This window comes from Hippocampus zosterae, chromosome 10 (assembly GCF_025434085.1).
Source record: "Hippocampus zosterae strain Florida chromosome 10, ASM2543408v3, whole genome shotgun sequence".
In the NCBI taxonomy this organism is placed as follows: Eukaryota; Metazoa; Chordata; class Actinopteri; order Syngnathiformes; family Syngnathidae; genus Hippocampus; species Hippocampus zosterae.
This window is the reverse complement of record NC_067460.1, coordinates 7196469-7218463: the sequence shown is the minus strand read 5'-3', so window position 1 is coordinate 7218463 and position 21995 is coordinate 7196469. Positions and strand designations below refer to the sequence as shown.

The following is a 21995-nucleotide window of genomic DNA, read 5'->3' as shown; positions in this document are numbered from 1 at the left end:
ATGGATTTAAAATTTAAAAAAAAGAATATGACAAAAAAATTGCATGTTAAAATCTCATTTATTCATCCCTGATATACAAAACAGTTATGCATTTTTCATTGTGAAAAATATCTCTTGACATTGTTCCGCTCTCTCTGGTTTGGCCCCCGACAGTGTGTTCCGCCAAAGAGCCCTATAAAAAAGTGGATTCAATATAGCACTCCAAAAACTGATGACCGGTTTTCAATCAAGCTCCATCCGATTTAAGAAAGAACTCGACTACAGCACGATAAAAAAAACAAAACTGCATCATTGCGCGAGAGTGTCAACTCGCATACATGCAGCGTGAATAACCAGGAGATCTCGGGGAAGGTTTCCCAAATGCCAAGCAAACAAAGTGTTCTGAAACAACATGGACACAATTCTTGGAACGGATGTTTCAAATTTAAAATCTGTATCTTTTCCTTGACAATTCAACGGGCGGTAAAGTTGAGTTATTGTGTGTGTTACTGCTGCTATTTCAGAATTGGGAGGAAATTCTCCCTCTCCAGTAGTCACACGATGTGCGTCATCGTGTGACTATTCGTGTGGCTCACTTACAAATATACATTCATTTTCTGCACTTTTACAGTTTTCTTTATAAAAATAAGCTTATCTTTGCATTCGTGTCATCAATTCAGACTGGGTTAGGTGAGATGAACAACTGTTATTGCACAATTTGATTATCTACATGGAGATCATCCATACGAAAAGGAACCAAAAACACAAAACAACCCCGAAGGACATTGATTACACCGGACTAATAAATACGCATCGAGCACCGTCATCTTCTGCGCGTTCACCGACCAAATTAATAGTTGTGAAATGTTTATGAGGGCAAGGATGACAAAGCATTTTATCTATGATGCATTGACACAGGAAGAAATAAAAGAAAGCCCGCGAGTAGATCCCGTTAAGTCCCCTGTGGTAAGCTGGTGAGACATTGGTTGCTATGGCGATTTGCGCAAGCCTTGGACAAGTCTCCCCATCTGTCAAGTACCTCATCTATATACCGGTAACGTGTATAACTCCCCGACCACATCCAGAGCCAATTGCTATGGTGTGAAGAAGACACACATGCACACACCCACACACCGTGCTGGTCCCTTTAATATGAGCTTCTCTTAGCATCAAGAATTATGATAAGATCGTGTGTGGGGCTGCCATCTCATTGGCCCCATTTCATCGACGACAACGGGTATTTTTGTGTTGCAGACAGTACATCAAAATCTAGTGGAATAGTAAAGAATTATCCAGATTTGAATCCATTTAAAAAAATGATGATTTTATATTCCTGTCAGTCCTGACGTGAATCAAAGTGGAATGAGCACAATCCCTCACCTCCTTTAAAAACATCTCAAAGAAAAGCTCATTGGACGGTTGGAGTGCGGCAATCAAAAACATACGTCTGATCCCGCGGCGGTATTTTTCGTACAGTGGCCGCCATGAAGACAACAAGCGCAAAACTTTGTTGTAATGCCAATGATGTATTCCCAGCAGAGCGAGACAAATCAGTTTTCTTCCCAGAGAGCCCACATGAAATATTAAACACACATGACTTACTGTCTGTCATGCCAGACTCATTGCTGATTCTGAAAGCAGGCTGCCATTAAAAACAATGCTGGCTCAAATTTCACCCTGTCAACTTTGCTGCTGATAACCAGAGCAATAATTTAGTGGCATTGAAAGATGAAATCGCCACCCTTCAAGTGATTACTTCTTGATTTCATTTCGTGCTTCTAGCTTGATTGCATTCATTGATCTGATCCTGCTCTTATTGTGTCCTCGGCTAATGTGCGAGCCTCAAGATTCTTGTATTGTATAGCTGCGGGGCTTCCGATAATGTAATGTAATGTAATGGACGGCAGCTAATATGGTGATCAAAGACGGATTGGGGAGGAGGCCGAGAGCAGCTGGTTGGATAATGAGAACTTCCATTTGTTCGCTGCTACTCGTTCTCTCCCTCCCTTGCTCGCTTGCTTCCTTCCTTCCTTCCATTACCGTCCTCTCAACCTTCCATGATTGGTAAGAGCTATATTTAGATTAGCAAGAAACACTGAGAGCATTGCCACAGCCATGTTTGTGTCCGTGGTTACTCACAGAGGAGGAGTGTACGTCATTAAGTGGCTACAGGCCATTGGCCACGACTGCTTGCGTTGTGCATAATCTTGAAGTGGTGTGAACACTAAAGCACTAAAGAGTCACCTTTCTGGTGCGAAAAATAGTGCCATTACAAAAAAATTGTGCCTAGTAAAACCACATACACGAGACAATTGCAAAAATAAAAATAAAAAGCACAGCGCATACGGTATCAGTTATCACCATTCTTACAGTACACAGTGAAAAAACGAACGGAAAACTGGTTGACTATAGAGGGCTCCGTTCTTTTAGCAATTACCCACAGTGCACTACCGGCGGCCATATTGGAGGGCTGTTATAAACATGCCATAAACGAATAGACTGTGTATTCGTCTTGGCATTTCACCAAGACAATGCCAAGCCACATTCTGTATGTTACAACATCATGGCTTCAGAGTAAATGATTGCAGGTACTGTACTAGACTGGCCTGCCAGCAGTCCAGACCGGTCTCCCATTGAAAATGCGGGGCGGAATATTAAGTACAAAATACAACAACAGAGACTGTTGAGCAACTGTTGAGCATTCATTAAATTCACCCCCAAAGACATTTTTTTTGGCTTCACAGACTTCACAAATCCAACCCGAGGTACTTAACTGTATATTTATTTCAAGGGGTCGGGTAAAAAGAGTCTGAAAATGGCTGGCACTGAAGGAGTTAAACAAGAATGGGAAATAATTCCACCGATCATGCTTCAACAGTTACTGTCCTCAGTTCCCAAACACTTTAAGACTGTTATTAAAAGGGGTTTTGGGAATCATGCAGTCGTCCCAGTTTTTGGGGAATGTGCCGCTGGCATTACATTCAGAATGAGTAAATATTTGAGATTTTTTTTAAATACCATTCATCTGTTTGAATAGCTTGTCTTTGTTGTGTAGTCATTAGAAAAAAAGTTTGAAAATCATTGGATTCTGTTTTTATTTACGTTTTACACCACATCCACACAACACCTACACAAACTTCAATGGAATTGTGTTTCTACGAAACGAACTACGAAAAAATATGTTTAATTCCTCGTTATTTAACGGGTTGAATCAATTGGCAAAGAGCTGCCGACATAAAAGAACAACAAAGCTCATTAAAAGAGCTGAAGTAGGTAATGACAAATCAAACGAAAATTCACACCTGTCTTTACGTTTGCATATTGGAGGGCTGTTATAAACATGCCATAAACGAATAGACTGTGTATGGCTTGTTTATAACAGCCTTCCAATATGGCCGCCGGTAGTGCATTGTGGGTAATTGCTAAAAGGACGGAGCCCTCTATTGTCTGGACAATACAAGCAACATGAACTACGCAATGTCTGCATCAGAACATCCCTTTTAAAAAGACTTCACTACGTGCAGAGCAAGACTTAGAAGTGTTCTGCTCTTGTGTGGAGGGTCCGCAATGGAGATTGCAAGTTTTCTAGATCAAACTTGCAAGTGGAGTTTACGGCAACAGTGAAGGACAACGAGGGAAGAAGAGACCGGCGGAGCAGTAGAACTCTTTCCACTTTTAAATATTGATCCGAAGCCCTGAGGAATTTGGCGATTACGGACCCTCAGTGCGTCCGCTTTTGATGCTTCTTCTAGCTATTTTGGGCATCACTGGGACTTTTCGTCAGACTCCGGTGGTGTGTGTTCGCCGGGCAGTGACATTCTCTTTTCGCGATCCCACAGATTGTGGAGCTCAGTGGCCTCGTTTTCACTGCTGCTGGTGCCACTGTCCCGGAAGCTGGCCAGAGGTGGGCGCACCTTCACGCCTTTCACCGTCACAGAGCCCTCGATTGCTTTGCGAAGCTGGACGGAGAGAAAACAGACGGAAGTCAAGTCAAGTTGATTGGGATACCTGCTAGAGGAAAACAAGAGAAACGCGACCATCAGAATTTTTATGAGCACAAAGTTCCAAAGACAGCAATTGTTATGGGAGGGTGATATTCATGGCCATGACATGGATAAATTGAATATCTGTAAAGGCACCATGAATGGTGAATGGCAGATACAGGTTTTGGAGCAACGTATGCTGGCATCTACGGAATGTTTTTTTCAGGGACATCCCCGCTTATTTCACCAAGACAATGCCAAGCCACATTCTGTATGTTACAACATCATGGCTTCAGAGTAAATGATTGCAGGTACTGTACTAGACTGGCCTGCCAGCAGTCCAGACCGGTCTCCCATTGAAAATGCGCGGCAGAATATTAAGTACAAAATACAACAACAGAGACTGTTGAGCAACTGTTGAGCATTCATTAAATTCACCCCCAAAGACATTTTTTTTGGCTTCACAGACTTCACAAATCCAACCCGAGGTACTTAACTGTATATTTATTTCAAGGGGTCGGGTAAAAAGAGTCTGAAAATGGCTGGCACTGAAGGAGTTAAACAAGAATGGGAAATAATTCCACCGATCAAGCTTCAACAGTTACTGTCCTCAGTTCCCAAACACTTTAAGACCGTTATTAAAAGGGGTTTTGGGAATCATGCAGTCGTCCCAGTTTTTGGGGAATGTGCCGCTGGCATTACATTCAGAATGAGTAAATATTTGAGATTTTTTTTAAAATACCATTCATCTGTTTGAATAGCTTGTCTTTGTTGTGTAGTCATTAGAAAAAAAGTTTGAAAATCATTGGATTCTGTTTTTATTTACGTTTTACACCACATCCACACAACACCTACACAAACTTCAATGGAATTGTGTTTGTTTGAAAACTACGAAAAAATATGTTTAATTCCTCGTTATTTAACGGGTTGAATCAATTGGCAAAGAGCTGCCGACATAAAAGAACAACAAAGCTCATTAAAAGAGCTGAAGTAGGTAATGACAAATCAAACAAAAATTCACACCTGTCTTTACGTTTGCATTGACAAGTAAAATGGTTCAGGAAAGGAAGCGAGGTGGATACAAATAGCTGGCGTTCAGCCCGAATGGTTTTAACCAGCTTTTATTTTCTTATTATGCTGTATTGCATCTATTGGTCTCGGCATCATACTAGATGCTAGTCTACACTCTGATTAAGGTTCACAAGCCATTTCCTATTTTACACCAGAATGTTTTCTCCAAGAGGTGATACGGGGGGAGATCAGGATCAGAGTGCAGCATGTGCTACAAAGTACGGAAAATAAGGTCAGAACTATCCCTTGACTTTTGAGGCTGCCTGCTGACGATATTTGACAGAAATAACGGAGAAGGTGAAAGTCGAAGACGAAACGTACGCATTGCCAATGCTTCGCGGATAAAATACAAACCTGAGTGCAAGAACTCATTTTATCATTTCGACCATCAACATCACATTTCTACCATCTACTTTTTGTTTGACAAAAACCAACTCACTCAAAATGTTAATGTTGATACACTTTGTTTGCATACGATTTGCATCACATTTCCAACTCGCCAAAACTTATTAGGCCTCCCCACTTGCAAGCATTGCTCAAACATGTCTGCCATCGACTTGTGATATTCCAATTTATCGAAAACAGTTGACCACGGAGAGACTGAACAAAACGCAAGGGAAGCAAAAAACAAACAAACAAAAAACCCAAAAATTAGTTAAAAATGTTGATAAACATACAATATGGTTTTTTCACATGTAAAACGTGTGACTGTTAATCTGTCAAACACTTGGAATTGTGAGTACTTTGCAAAAAAATATTTCACTTCCTGAAAATTATGGATCCCCAATACACTAACGGAGGTCTTGCGTTTGACTGACAACTATCAATTAGCCCATTCCAATTTGCCCGAGTGCAGTAATGAATACGTGAACAAAACCATCTCTCCACTTCCATATCGACGGAGTAGCATGTCTGTCAGAACTATCTGCTTTGGATGGGCTACTGTCTGCCGATGCAACGTGGAACAAAAACACCCACAGTAAATGTCAGGGACGAAGAGCGCTGCACTTAGCACGCAATCCTTTCTCCACTTTCTGGCCAATTCACAAAGAGTGGGAGGGTGGATGGAGGGTGAGGGAACTTTGTTAATGAGGCAGATGGAGTGGGAGGGTGCGTAGACTGACAGAAAACAGATGTTTAAAATAGATGGCAGTATAAAAGGAGGCTTTTGTTTGTCACTTTTCATAAGTAGAGGGAGGTGTCCATCATTTTGGCTGAAGTGCGTGCGTGCTTGTTATGTTGCAATTATGATTATGAAATACGTACAAGTGCCGGAAAGTGATGGCAGTGTCACTTTGAGCACAAACGAAAATGTGGTTCGACTGAGAGAAAAAAAAGGAACAAGAGGCTGTAGTAAGCAACAAAGTTCTTACCTCTTTAAGGGAAACGACCCCAATAAGACGTCCAATACTGGTGACATAGGCGTGGTCAAGGCCCAGAAGGGAGAAGATGGTGTGCGTCTGGAAGGAAGACATGAGCAGAGTTGAGAATACTCTAAATAGGCACGGCAGTTTCTTTGCTCAAAAAATAGTACTCCGTACAGAGTACAGCATTCTCTCAAATGATTCTTGTTAACAAGGGGCTGCAGAAGAAACTGAAAACACAAACCAAAATGACACCACGATTTTCGTCTTTGGTAAAAAAAATAAAAATTATATAAATTAAATATATAAATCAATTGTAAAACAGCCCTCCCCCTCCCGCCCCCAAATGACCAAAGAGAGAGGCATTCAAATAAAAGTTCTGCAAAAAAGGATCACTTCAGTGGGGATCAGTTCATGCTACTCATCGTATTTCACGCCGACAATTTCAAGACTGAAACAGTTCTGTGCCAACAAGAAGATAGTTTCGAGCAGGGGTGTCAAACTCATTTTTGTCGTGGGCCACATTGTAGTGACCGTTTCTCTTGGAGGGCCATTATGACTGTGAAAACAACTAAAGAAGTCAAGAATAATGGTTCATTCACCGATTGTTTAAGTTAGTGTCAGGAGGGGTTTGGTCACAAGAAAATGCTTCCAATATCTCACTTATTTATTACATATGAGAATTTGACATTTGGGTACAGATTTTAGCAATCATCCTAGAAGTTGACATGTTTGATTTGCTTTCGCGGACCACATAAAATGATGCGGCGGGCCAGATCTGGGCCCTGGGCCTTGAGTTTGACACCGGTGGTTTAGAGCAACCATGAATCAGGAAAGGTTATCGGTAAAAGATCAAATCATGCCTTCAAAGCAAAAAATATTCACCCTTTCACGTACCCTATAGCCTATCAACATGAAAAGCTGTCCACTGTAGTAACCGGGGTCCCTCAATGGGTTAATAACAGAATTCGGTCTGCCAACAGTCTGTTAATATGTTTGTCTGAATTAGCATTAACTGAAGTAATCTTAAAGCGGAGACTTCTGCGGATGTTTAAACATCTCGGCAATATAAACAGTCAATTTTCCCTCGCCATAATGCCACTTAAAAAAACATCTGCTGTACAGCAAACATCTGGTAAAAGGCAAGGCGGCAGCTGTTTTCAACGTTTGTAACATCCTTAAACGGTACAACCGGAACACTTCTAAAATGATGCAAGCCAAAATATAGGACCTCCGAAATAACACTTTCAGATTCTTAGAAATAAAATAACACGGGGTGGGGTTGGGTGTTTGTCCAGTAAGGTTTAAAAAAAAAAAGATATGCAGCCAAAAAAATAACAATAATAAAAAAGGAAGCTTAAATGTCGTCATTGAGGCACCCAGCAGACTGCCTCTTCGACATAGAAACAAATGATTTACATAAGTGGACTACAGTTGACGGTGTGAAACATTAAGTGTTTTGATTACATTAAAGATAAGAAAACCTCTATTTGTCTCGCAATGGAGAAATTTCCAATTCACAGCAGCAAACCTATGAAAGGAAGAAGTAGGCGACAAAATATAGGAGCCACTCTTGCAGCGCCATCTTGAAGTAAAGTAACAAAATAATGAAACATTTATTGCATAAGTATGACAGTGAGTTATGGCCAAAGATGGACTGCTCCCCCCCTCCACCCCCAGATTGGCCTCTGGTCAATCTTACAGGTTGAATGTGAACTGGGCAGACATGTAAACTATTTATTGGCATGCAGGAAAAGGGAAATAATCCATTGTCCTACGCCAACCAAGAAATTTGATCACTGCGCATTACCTGGACGGGCACTATGAATACCACTTTGAACCAAGTTTTTTAATGTTATTTATTTCTTTATTTTAACTTGTTTACACGCCTCTTGTTTTTTCCACTTCCAAACTCGGACTCGCATTGCATTTGCTGAAGCAATTTTTATTTTTATTTTTTACCCACGAGGATCGTTAAAGTTGCATTTAATCTTCCCCTCACTGCAGGTTCTCGCATGCATCCTGCTGAAAGCAATAGAAGGAGCACCAAGTCAAAAACTTTACTGGCCACTCAGCTGGTTGCTGGTCCGATAGTGCTTAATTGCACTCTCTGTTGAACCAGAGGAGGCATGTGGGGATACTTGAGTTTGATCCCACTGTGTTGTTAAGTAAATGGTGGCTGTGGCTTTCAAGCATACATCACTGGTTTCCTTGAAGAGAATATGCTGTAGTATATTCTCAATGAAAAAAATCACTCATGCGTTTTGGGTTATGGAGGCGGCAGGCGCTCAGTCTGCACTTATTCCGCACTGAATGGTCAAAGGTTAAATAAAGCAATTGTGTTGGTCAACATTATGAAGGTGACAACAAACCGGCTTGTGTGCTTTAACTGCGCTGCTACTACAACCTTCAGAGATGTGTTCACTTAGCAAAGATACAATTTTCCAGGCTTCAAACAAAACAAAAGTAGTCAAACTGGTTCATGATATTTGTTCAATGAGAAGATAAATCCAAACTTATGACCTTAATGGAATGGTCCCAAGTTACAATCAGCGCACTGAAACTAATTTGCCTACAATTCTAACTTTAGCAGCTGACTGCCTGAAAATAATTTTTGGGGCTGTGGAAGTGTCAAGATTCAACTGCATTATTACTGCAGTAACTTTTACTTTTATCCTTTTCATGGAAGGGAGCCAATTGTGTAATTTGCTCAGCATTGGCTCTTTGCCAGCAAATGAGTCAAATCATCACCAAATGAGGTTGGAAAGAAAGTGACAAACTGAGGAGGCAGAAGGAAGGAAAAGTAAAAGAAGACTCACAACTGCTAGTCTAAATAATCATAGTAATAATTATTGAACAAATAAAATAGTTTTGGGAGTAGTTTCATGAACAGTTATAATTCAACTGAATAAGCGTGGGGCTCTTGCTCTAGAAATCAGACCAAATCCATCAGGCAGCAGTATGGGGAAAAAAAAAAATGAAGAATTGTGACTTGCAAAGATCATCCCTGATGAATTGTTCTCCCAACGCACACTTGGCTGCATGTATTGATTAGGATGCGAGAATCATCATCTTTTTCAATTCTTAAACTCCACTGGTTCAATTCCTGGATTTGACAAAAAGATCCCTGCAGGCAATCCTGATTGCAGCATTTTCACACTGTAGACTCTGTAGATTAATTGTGGCAAAAGAAATTATTTCAATTTCTTGTGCGGATACTGCATAAGAGGGAAAAAAGTTGGCAAGCAGCATGCTACATGTACAATATCTACAGTGCATATTTCGACTGTCTATAAACAGCAATGGGCAGTATTTATTATGCAGAGAGTGTGTGTGTGTGTGTGTGCGCGCGCGCCCGCGGGTGGTGTCTGCTTTTGATAATGTGCAGTAGAGGGAGGAGATGGACAGTACACAGGCTCTCTTTCTCTCTCTCTCTCACTTAAATGTTTAAAAGGTATCAACCCGGCACCCATACTACAAAGGACAGAGAGAAGGTAGTATTCTGAATGGAGGACATTAGATACTGCCGCAGCTGCAACCCACAAAGGATTAGCAGGTGACTTGTTTGGAAACACGACAGGATCGTGTGTGTGTGTGTGTGTGTTTAGGCCCACTACTTTCTATGGCATGTTGCAAAGAAAACACAATCAACACAAGCACATTGGTACATTAAGTGAAGCTGAAGGAAAAGGATTTGAAAGATACTGAGTCAATGTATGTTCCGTATTTACAAAATAAATAATGTCCGTAGTGTCCTGAAAGAAACAAAAGTTTAGGCGCGTGTTGCACATAACTTTTGAATAATATCAAAAGTAACAATAAACCGGCAGGGTGGCCGGGCTAATCGCAACTAAACTTAAAGGATGCTACTGAAGGGTTGCCATAGTAATGGAGACACCATTCTTATTCTTAAGTACCGTATTTTCTGCACTATAAGGCGCAGCTAAAAGCATTCAATTTTCTCAAAAGCCGACAGTGCGCCCTATAATCCGATGTGCCTTTCTATATGGAGTTACAGTCTCTTTATATTCCCAATTGAGTTGTTTCTCTGTTGTCCGTGTTCCAATGCCATCCAGTGGTGATTATTAGCAGGAACCAATTGTAACATAAAAGGGTTCTGCCCGACACTAATTGCAATCGTCAACATACACTTCAACAGAGAACTACTTTATGAGCTCTGGGCAGCCATTATAAAATGAATATAACACCAAAAGCATAGTTAACTACTGACTAAATGAAGGAAGAAGGATACAAGCAGGACTTCGAAGGATATTTAGCCCTTTGTGGATGTGAGCCCACGAAGTTTGTGTGCCTTTTTGATTCAACAAAAAGGCACATAAACCTCGCTCATAAACCTTCATATCTTTTGCCTTTCCTTTATTGTTTTTTAATGCCATTTGTATTTATACGTTTAATGTCCATGTTTGTGACCAGTTCTCATGTCTTTGTTGTTTGTGAAGGCTCTATACCTGCTCAACCTGCATTGTTTTGTGTTTTTTGTTATTGTAATTGGGTGTCTTGAAAGGCGCTTGTAAATAAAATGTATTATTATTATTATATAAATGAAGCTGTATTGTTTTGTATTGTATTTTATTCCCTTCAATGTAGCACCATCTAGTGTGTGCATAACACAACCGCAGCCACTATTGTAACTTCTATTCTATGCGCCTTATAAAGCGGTGCACCCTATATACGAAAACACTTTTAAAATGCATTGCAGTCCAAAAGTGCCCTATAGTGCAGAAAATACGCTATGTTGCTGTTGTGATTTCAGTTATCGCTACCTAAATGTTGCTATAAGACCTCACAGCTGTCTTTACAGTCTTACCTTATGCAGTGATGTGCGTTCCACGAGCTGGAAGGGGGCAGGATCAATCTTGCAGTTGTTAAAGTTGACCTGCTCATCAAGCTGCATCTCTTCCCACTCTGCAATCTACAAAACACACACGCACACACGAGAGGATCGTTCACGTTAAATAAGAAGAAAGAACAACACAAATGAGATAAAACATTGATGTGGAATATAAGATTTTAAACCGAGCTAAAAATATACAAACCAATGATAAGAAATTATATATTTTGGGTTTTATAAGGCATAGTGAAGAAGAATACACAAGAGTTTTATTTGCCGTTCAAGACTGTAAACTCCTTTAAGGCAGTATATCAAATGAGAAGCAGCAATTTTCAAATTTACTTTTAGATGAGAAGACATCGTTATGCAGTCAGTGGAGTAGCCCCTGCTGACCCTTAAACAGGTGACACAAGTTCTGATTCGAAGCTATAAACCGGGAGCAAAAGCACTCTTGAAAAATGCTCAGAGGAGCTCATCTCTTTATGTGTGTCATCAGTCACCACACGGAAGGCTTACAAATTATTCGATGGCGGCGTTAATCTGCTCCATCTGATAGCCAATCAGTGGACTGGGAACCCCACTAAAGTGGTTTCTTAATCATATGTGCTGCGACGGAGGGCGAGTGGTGAACTAGGAGGGAGGAGGTAAGGTGATGAATCAGCAGATGTGCGTATATGACGGAAGAAACTTGTGATTTTGATGGTAGAAATGACAATATCTTGCAATATTTGAATAATGTAAGGTGGAAAGTTCAGAACCGGCAGCGGCAGAATGTTAAAGGTGGACATATTAGGGTGAACGACACTTTTAATTGCTTGTACACAAATACTGGAGTTGGGTGTCTGGAGTGCCTGCACTCCCATCAAAAGAATGAAATCAACCTGCAAAGTAAATAATTTGTTTTCCGCCTGTTTCTGAAAACCTAATGTGTGAGCGAGCTGTTTCGGCTCTTTCGCCCAAATGTTACGTAACAGTGGGGTTACTTTTCTGTACACTTCACAGCAGCTAGGCCGGCTGCTACCCAGAGCAACGTCACGGTTAAACTAGCCAGTAGCGGCTTTGTGCAAGAGCCATCCATTTGCAATCTGGAGGGCTGAAACACCACATCAAACCAAATGGTGAACACAGTGACAGAGTTGTTTTTTTTGTTGCCTGCACAGTTTCGTGAAAATATCTGATGGTCGGTGTTGCCTCCGCGAGGGAGAACAGGATCCCCTCTGTCTTGCCGAGGCTTTCGACTCAGAGCAGTAAATGCACCAGTGGACTTACCTCTCGGATGGTCATATCATCTTCCACATCGTCGTCGTCCTGCGGATGTCAAACGCACACACAAAAAATAAATTCATAAATTCTGAGAGACGACAGATTATCACAGATTCAATTACAATTTCAAGGAAGCATATTGTCAGTATGATATTGATGTATGAATTCTTGCCGGCTGATATTTGTGCTTTTAAACTGCAGGGTTTCTATCATTGCAGCAAATGGAAAGACACATTAGAGACGCATGGTCACCCATGCATCACATCATGAGCGTTGCAATGGACACGAATGGAATGAGTGACTAAAGGAGCGACTACAGTGAATTTTAGGAGCGAGGGAGTATGATGTGTGCGATTTCGGACCAGATGAGCATTATAATGATGGATTGTCACTGCCCTCAGAGCCTCTGGCTGATAAATTCCGATTGGACGTTGCCATTGTTGACAAGCAGGAAAAGCGACCCTTCTTTCTTTGAAGAAAAATACAGTGCGCGTTCAGTTACGTGCTGCCAAGCGGGCGTTTATTTGCTCGGAATTTAATGTGTGTGTAAAGGAAAAATGGGAGGGAAAAGTAAGCATAACCCTGGGGCTGATGGGAGCCTGAGCTCATTTATCCTCATCGCTGCAGTGGACGACCTGTTGGTAACCTTAGCAACTGCAGCCGTGGGGTAGAAAAAGGTGCTCCATGCAAGCAGAGGGCAGTTGTGTCTGGACTTGATGAGACCAAGCGCAGACACATTTCAGAAGAGCGGAAGCTGTTACAGCTCCAGATGGATTTCAAATTGGAAGTCATACTTTGGAGCTGTAACGATGGCAACAAAAACTGTCTATAAATGCTCACAGAAGTAAGAGCAAGCAGTGAAGTGTGTGACGTTTCCTCACTTTTTAAGTCACGTTTTTCACTTCAGTCACTCTGGCGGTAGACGATAAAAATATAACGTTCAATTAGTTAATACTATAATTCAAAGAGTGATTATCAACGGCATGTTTGAAAATTCAAATGAAGGACACGCAGAAAACAAAACAAAATAAAATAAAATCATCATATCCTGTACTGGGAATGAAACTGTCACCGTGTAAAATTATGTCATGCATATCACTCGCCAAATTTGCATTTAAGTAACGAGAAACACAACATAAGGGCACATGCTGTATATTATTGTATTCGCGCTTTTCAAGGTTTTTCAACTTTGTCGGCGAGACTTACACCAACCGTTCCCTTATGGGACATGTTGAAAAGATACTTCAGCTTTTTTGGCCCTGTTTATTTGACAGGAATGTGACACTTTAGTCACATTAGTTTAAACGAATCAACAATATTTTTGATCAGTCTGACAAATCAAGATCAGAATAAATCAAAATGTGGATTTTCACTACAATTCATTATTTTCATCAGATGTAAGGGGGAAAAAACAACTCCCCAAAACGTATGTTACGTAGCATTGAGTGTCCTCCTATTTGGTTGCCGGAATAACAGTTTAAATTGTCAAAGTAATAAAAAAAGACATTCCAAAGTTTCTCCCTGATGCTCATGTTTCTAGTAATGATGTTTCTCTCAGCGACTGCCAGACAGTAAACGGTGCAAGAGGGGAACATTACAACAGTAATCACATGCAGGCAATTAACTGCTGATTTTCCTGCTACTAATGATAACTTTGCTCATCGTTTACAAATTCTATTACCGGTACTGTCTTACCACCGCATCTGATTAGGAGGCAGGCTTTTACACCATTGTTAATGGCTTTGTTGTTAATACAATGCTGTGGGGAAGGAGAATGTTTGGCTCTGCTGCACTTCTTTTCTACGTCATCCATTGTTCTTCATTCTTGAAAATCGAGTTACAAACCGTTTCCGCTTTGCAGCTCATGGTTTTTCTTTTTATTGAACTTGGGAAATGATAACAATGATGATAACTGTTTTGTCTTTTTCAAATGCTACAATCATGCTGTTGTATTGCTGCCTCCTCGCCCCCCCCCCTCCAATGTATAGGGAGGTATGCATTCAGCTGATGACGAGGAAGCTCAACCGTGGATAAAAATGAATGTATAATTGATTCGAAGTTTTCCAAAAATGGCATTTAAAACGTCTGCTTGGGCTTCAAGATCTGTATTTGGAGGCTCAGCAGTTGGAGGCTCCAGATGTTTCAACCACTAAGCTCATGTTCTCCCACTATCACTTGAGGGAATTATCCTCCAGCTACTTTTTTGATGCAATGGTGTTTTTGATTTTTTTGATTTTTTTTCTCGACCAATTTGATCCAATTGGTCAAGGTGTCTGTTCACCTGTGAAAATGGAGAGCATTTGACCACAGGAAATTATTTTTACATGCACCGGAGGTGGGCAAACGTTGATGCTCAACGGCCACATTTGATTTTTGAAAACACTGCTGGGTCAGGTCATTAAGAGGCAAGGTATTTAAAAAAAAAGAAAACAATGAAAAAAAAAGTCCATTTAAAATATTCAATTTTTTTGATTTGCTTTACTTTGAAAGATTCAATTCGAATCAATTATCCACCTTTTAAATTGAAACGCCATTTACATATACATGTAGATGTGTTTCTATAAGTCCTGCCTCAAAATATATTTTTAAACCAATGATTGAGAAGTATGATGTTCAAATGAATAGATACAATTTATTAAACCAATTTCAGGGAAAAAAAAGTATAGATAAATGTAGCAAATATCGCATTATGGATTACAGAATGGAGCATGCCTTATGTGCCCCACGGACCATACTTTGCACACCCTCGATTTATCACCTACTGAATACAGTGTTCAGTGAGAAATGTTCAATATTTTTTGTCTCTGGGTAATAGCGAATGCAGTGATGTGTGAAACATACTCAGAAGTCATTTTAAACTGGAAAGCGATTTACAAGTGGTTAGTCTATCGCCCGCTTTGTTCACCCAGTGGTAAAAGGACACAGATCAAGTCACCATGTCGTTTTCTGCAAGCGTCAATTCAACGTGTTAAAAATTAGTAATAAAAAAGATGCATATTGCCTTGAGATTTCCCCCCAAAGATGACATAAGAAATGAAAAAAAAAGGAAACAACAGCAACCAAACAAACAGACAAGAAAAGAAAACCCTTGAGCACATAAGTCATCATAAATAAAGCATGACAGCATTATGAAAACTCAAGAAGGGGGAAAAAATAATGAGAAAACTGAGACTGAGAGGCTGGGCGTCATCATTTCTCTGAAACAGACTACTGATGTCATTTACTCTGCATCAATATTTCATGACCGAGATAGGAGGAGTGGAAGAGGCGGGCTAGAGGTGTGAAGGCTTTTGAAAAGTCATAAAGATGGACGAAGAGTGTAATGCGGGGACACGTCCACATTCCCAAACAAACAACAGATGAATAGAGGAACCGTGAGGGACTAACTTGATCCCTTCTCCGTCACAGGCAAAACCAGAAGGTTTGAAAAATATGTTTGGATAAAGTCATCCATAGTCTTGAACATGCCCACATAACATTCGAAAAATGTAGAACAATGGCTGCTCTCAACATCACCATTTGACAAAAGAAGACCAGCTTATAGTGGGAGAAAAATGTCACAGCCCAATGAAATGCACCCACACTCTGGCGCCACAAGGCTTTGTTACGTATGACTTCACTGTCGAGCTGCAATGACTAACGGGCGAAAAAGTGATTCTGAAAGCCCACTTAACACATCCAAAAATGAACTAATAATGTGTTTTCTCTGCACAGATCACACAGCGAGCCTATAATTGGTACTCGTTTGAAACATTGTTGGTCTCCTGGTAGGTCTTACTATTAACCATCAATCGCGGATAATTGCCTCGCCGTCCAACAATTAAATCCAAAATATGTATTCATTTTATTTTGAAATAGCAGCAACATAACCACATAGATGTATTGTGTTATTGTTGAGAAAGCAGTTTGGGAGATAAAGGATGTGCAAAATTTGTTAACGAACCGAACGAAGAGTGGCTGTTAGAGGAGGCAATCTGGTGGTAACAAATTTACAAGAGCACCAACCATCACAAATTCAAAGTAACAATAATAAATTCTGATCGTTTGTGACAAATAAATGTCGCTACTCATTTTCAGAGAAACAAATACTTTATTGTTGTACAGTTTAGATCGCCCCCATGTTGAGACACGCCTCAAACTGCGTTCCGTATTCAGGGTGACAAAATTTTTTGGGGGTTTTGAAGTAGAAGCACAAATTTATACTACTAATATGCTTCACGCCGCCACCACTAGGTGGCGGTAGCAGCCTTCACAACAGTCGGACAGCATCAATGCAAGCTCCTGTATTTTCTCCACTACAATGCGCAGCTAAAAGCATTCAATTTTCTCAAAAGCTGACAGTGCGCCTGATAAACCGATGCACATTACATCTAGTTTTACTGTCTCTTTATATTCCCAATTGAGTCGTTTCTCTGTTGTTCCAATGCCATCTAGTGGTGATTATTAGCAGGAACCAATTGTAAGGTAAAAGGGTTCTGCCAGGGACTAATTGACATGTGCATCCCCAACACACACTCAAACAGATAATTACTTTGTGAGCTCTGTGCAGCCATTATGAAACGGAGATAAGACCAAAAGCAGAGTTAACTCCTGACTAAACGAAGGAAGGAGACAAGCAAGGACACCCCCCATTGTGGATGTGAGCCCACGAGGTTTGTGACCCTTTTTGTTGAATCAATTGTTTTCATGACTTTTGTTTTTGATTTATTGTTTTGTAATACCATTTGCATTTATATGCTTCATGTCTGTGTTTGTGACCAGTTGCCACGGGGTGCCAAAGAATAAAACATGTTTTATGGACTTCGTGTCTTGCTTCATGCAACATCCTGAGCTACATATGGATCAATATTCTCATTTCTTGGACGTCATATATTAAATGTTCTGTAGAGTGCTTTGTTAAAGCTGCAGCGGTTGTGAAAGCTCTATATAAATCAAGCTGTATTGGATTGGATTGGATTTCCTTTAGCATAGCTCCAACTGTTGGATGCATAACTAAACTGCAGCCACTATTGTAGCTTCTATTCCATGTGCCTTTATAATGTAGTGCACCCTATATATGAAAACAGTTTTAAAATAGGCCATTCAATGAAAGCGCGCCTTATACTCCCAAGCGCCTTATATTGCGGAAAATACAGTAGCTTGCTTCCACCGGAAGGACAATATCAGCCGACTATCCACGCAATCACAGGAAGAACATGCAAACTCCACACAGGAAGGCTGGACCTGACATTTTGAACCTAAAAACAGTGACTCAAAAAGAACCACTCGTTCACCGTGCAGTCCGGCAAATTGATATGCATCGCCTCGATTTGGAAGTACAGATTTGAAGGTGCTGAAAAACGTGTTTCTCATTATATGTTCACATTCAAAGGTTTAGAATGAATGGGAATAATATTTGTCTCACCCCAAAGAAACCCCTTAGGCTGGGTGGTGGCTCCTGGTGAAGGGAATGGCATTGCATACAGAATGATGAGAAAATCCATTTACTTTGCCGACATGATCATGTGATAGGTAATCAAGAATTGTTTGATTTATCACATACCATCAAAGCAAAGCAGATGTTGATGGGATTTGTATTTTTTCAATTTACAATCAGTTGTTTAAATCAATGATTGCCATCCAATAATGCAAATATAGCAATTGGTAATTTGACAGCAGATAACGTCACAGTCAAAGAATGACAATTTGTCAATTGCACTTCTCATGCATTATCCTTTTTCGCTCTCATACAAGGTGAGCTGTAGCTCAAACATGCCTTCTTTTGAAAATATCTGATTCTCAAATTGTGATACAGTATGTATAGCTGCATGCACAGGCGAACTCACTCTCCCAATTCAGAGTATTTAGTCCACTGAATATCGCAGACTTCCAAACACACAATCTGACTTTGGGCCACTCCAGAAAGGCGATGCCAACTCTGGGAGGTTGTCACTGATTGGACACCTCGGGTGACACAGAAGGATGGAAAGAACAGCATGCCAGGTTTGAACAGCCTCAAACTTGTCGAACATCTGACCACTTGTTTTTCAAATACAGTAAGATGAAAGTTATATGTAGATGTTTCGGGAAGACTTCTGGAGCCCCAAGTGTTCAATTTAAAATAGAAATAGGGTTTCAGAAAGGAGAGCGGCCAGCTCAAAAGCAGGAAAAAAAAAGATTACTGGAGTGTTAAGAGCTTCAACACAATATTCTGGATTGAATAGATTTTGGCGAATTGCTCTGATTAAGTATTTTAAAAAAAAATTACCACTGTGCAGGCCATTATCCCATATTGAAATCGGATATCGGTCCGGTATTTGTTCAGTCAGCACGTCACAACTAATGCAAAACTGTCACTTTCTGCCATACCCACAAAAACATCCTTGTTTCACACCAAATTGGTCCCTATTTTTTATATTTCTGAATACATACAGCACATTATGTGTTGTGTCACTGACGACAAAAAAGTGGTGAGCTTGCTTAACTTGCCTTTATTAATTGGAGTGTTCCGCTGTGCACTAAAAATTCTGCTAATGCAGAATGGCGAGAATGGATCCTCCCCCCCCCGCTGTCAGGAAGCAATGAATAAGTGTGGCCATATCAGTGGTCAAATGTTCTGCATAACCTCTCATGACCTTTGGACCAATAAAACAGATCCAGCAAAATGGAGCTAAGTTTTGAAAATCATGAAAGCAAGCAACAACTGGCAATGAGAGGTCAGCAGGCAGTTTACAGGTTTAACAAGAAGAGACTGTTCAAAACTTGTTGGCACAATGGCACAGATGGGCTTGGGGTCAGCATTTCCCAGATCACAGGCCATTGGCATGAGCAATTAGCCCTGGAATGGAATGGTAGCGTGATACGTTTTGATTGGCTGATGAACCTATTATTACCCGGCGGAATCCTGGCATTTGGGTTGCCTTCAAATGATGGCTCTCTTACCACAACAGATATCCGGACTCGTTTTGACTGCCTCCTGCTGTCAGGAGACACGGGGCTCTCGACATTGTTGTTTTTCTTCCACCAACCAAGGACAAGCAAACAACATTAAAAAACACCCTTCACAGCTGAAGAAATGTAAAGCAAACAAAAACAAACTTTCCTGCGAGTTCTAAATATGTATCTCGCAAATAGACTGCAGCGCGGTGGAAAGTTAGTTGCAATACTATAGTTGTAGATTGAATGAGAAAAAATAATAATACCTTTGATTCGCGCTCTCAGTTACAATACTCAAGACAAAATGGAAAATAGTTGTCTTGTACTGGCATTGGCTGAGATTTCAGTGTTGTTCATTGGATTTATTTGCTTGTGTGGGAGGTACTGTACTGTCGAGTGTGAAGCATGTATCTGAGAGTGTGAAGCATGTGCGAACAGCAAGTCGTGAGCCACTGTGTGTGTGTGTGTGCGTGTGTGTATGTGTGTGTGTGTGTGTGTGTGCTGCTGTTGGGTGCGTTCAAGGATAGGATTCTCTCACCTCCATGAGCTCCGCATCTGGACTGGCACAAAACAAGTTCTTTAGACTGGAGTTGCTTGAATGATCCTGTGAGCCTACGAGACAAAAATGGCTGACGCTGTCACACAATAAACAGGAGTGACGTCAAAAGCTCCCCAAGTCTCAAGATTTGAACTTTTACTAGTAATTCTTTCCAAAAATATGGCTCAAAATCTGCTCTTAAAGCTGTGACCTGTCATCATGCATGACATCATGCAGGACATAAGCAAATCTCTTGAGACTTCAGTTCAGCAAACATCTAGAAATGCGTTTAGCTTTTGCAATCTTTTTATGACACCCTATGGAAGTCCTATACTGGAAAATGAGTTGTCTGAGTCAACAATGTTAAAAACAAAAAAACCTAAACTGTGCTATATGAGACAGAGGTTGTATTGTTATTCCAGTTTGCCAATGCAAGTCATGATCTGAAAAATGAGAATTAGTTGACCTGTGTATCAACAATCCTCCGGAATTAAAATGATGAATATTTACACTGACACTGTCGAAGTTCCTGATTTTTCATTTGTCAAGATGAACGAGTCAATCTCTCATTGAGAAATAAATAAAGTAACAGTATGACACACCGATGGGGATATCAATGGGCCGCTCCACCACGGACGGTCTCTTCAGAGCAGGTTTCAAGGGTTTCTGAGGAACTGGACGAGTAGGACTGAATGAAGACTCTTCAGTCGAAATCTGCAAACGCACATACAAAAAACATACAGTAAATTAAATACTTTTGACAACTACTGCAGGATAAACATCCCTCCATCCATCCAAACTTCTGCTTATCTGCAGTCAGGTCGTGTGTGCAGAAGCGTTAAGAGGGAAGCCCAGACTTCACGCTCCCCAGCCACTGCATCCAGCTCTTTCATGGGGATCTTGAGGCATACAGTCTCTTCAACGTGAATTGGGTTTTTCTAAGGGCCTCCTCCCTGGGGGAAGTGATTGCAACACAACGCCCAGGAGACCTCCACATTAGAAGCAGGAACCACCTAATCTGGTTCCTCTTGGGCTATTCAACCTCTCAAAGGGAGAGCCTGGACACTCTGCAGAGGAACCTCATTTCATGTGCTTGTATCCGTGGTCTTGTGCTTGCGGTCAAAGCCATACAACTCATGACCGTACAGGTAGGTGAAGTTGGAAGTGTAGATTAACCAGTGAAATGAGGTCCTTCTGGATCAGCTCCCTCCTCACCATGAAAACCCAAGGCAGATTTTGGATCAATTCAGTTCCTGTAACAATCCACCTGTCAAGGATACTAAAGTGGAACAATTCAAAGCCTCAGCTGTGCTTAAAAATTCTGTAGTCAAGAATAGCTTATGAGCATACTGGGTGGCAAAGGACAGTGATGATGGTGTCACTAGAAACAAATCCAACGAACTGCTAGCACTGTGAACACCGGCAACCCCCTCCACACCACCCATAAACCCTGAATAGACCTTTTCAGGAAGGCTGAGGAGCGTTATCCTCCCTTGTACAAAGTAGTTGGAACACACTCTCTGGCCTCACTTCACCCCAGATATTCATGTGATGCTGCAAAGGTGTGCCAACAAGATGGAACCACAAAATCCAGAGCCTTTAGGCGCTCCAGTCGGATCTCACCCATCCCACGGCTAAGGAGGAGCTTCAAGTTCTAAAGCATCCTTGAGTTGAATTTGCAGGTCAAATATATCATACCCTAGGTGCAAGTGCAAGCGCGGATGGTTGTTTGTCTCTGTGTGCCCTGCGATTGGCTGGCAACCGGTTCAGGGTGTCCCCCGCCTACTGCCCGAGGACAGCCGGGATAGGCTCCAGCACCCCCCATGACCCTTGTGAGGATAAAGCAGATCGGAAAATGGATAGATGGATGGAAAAGAGGCCCTTCACTACTAGACAGCGAGATCACATAAGGAAATAACCCGCTAAAAAGTAATGGTACAATGTTTATTCTGCAACATGTTCAATGCTGAAGACCCTAACATACTGTCAGAAAAGTCACAAAATCGGAATGTGGTATTTGGAAAGTGGAT

The 21995-nt window shown here is 41.0% G+C and overlaps 2 protein-coding genes across 6 annotated transcripts in view; one reads left to right on the top strand and one right to left on the bottom strand.

Annotated features, from left to right (window-relative positions):
• fam131ab (family with sequence similarity 131 member Ab) overlaps positions 1-21819 on the top strand; it is a 54703-nt gene extending 32884 nt beyond the window's left edge. The window contains exon 7 of the transcript XR_007964479.1: positions 21810-21819. The gene's annotated coding sequence lies outside the window, so the exon portion shown is untranslated. The remainder of the gene's footprint in view (positions 1-21809) is intronic.
• Positions 44-21995, bottom strand: part of clcn2c (chloride channel 2c) — a 106031-nt gene continuing 84079 nt past the window's right edge. For 2 of the 5 annotated variants that reach the window (XM_052078869.1, XM_052078871.1), the window contains 8 exons: positions 20568-20679; positions 19966-20039; positions 19434-19508; positions 17917-17949; positions 12519-12557; positions 11226-11330; positions 6407-6493; positions 44-3938 (listed from right to left, as the gene is read on the bottom strand). In XM_052078869.1, coding sequence (XP_051934829.1) covers positions 3744-3938; positions 6407-6493; positions 11226-11330; positions 12519-12557; positions 17917-17949; positions 19434-19508; positions 19966-20039; positions 20568-20679 — 720 coding nt within the window. In that variant the 3' untranslated portion in view covers positions 44-3743. The remainder of the gene's footprint in view (positions 3939-6406; positions 6494-11225; positions 11331-12518; positions 12558-17916; positions 17950-19433; positions 19509-19965; positions 20040-20567; positions 20680-21995) is intronic. The other 3 variants (XM_052078870.1, XM_052078873.1, XM_052078872.1) reach the window with 2 other exon arrangements.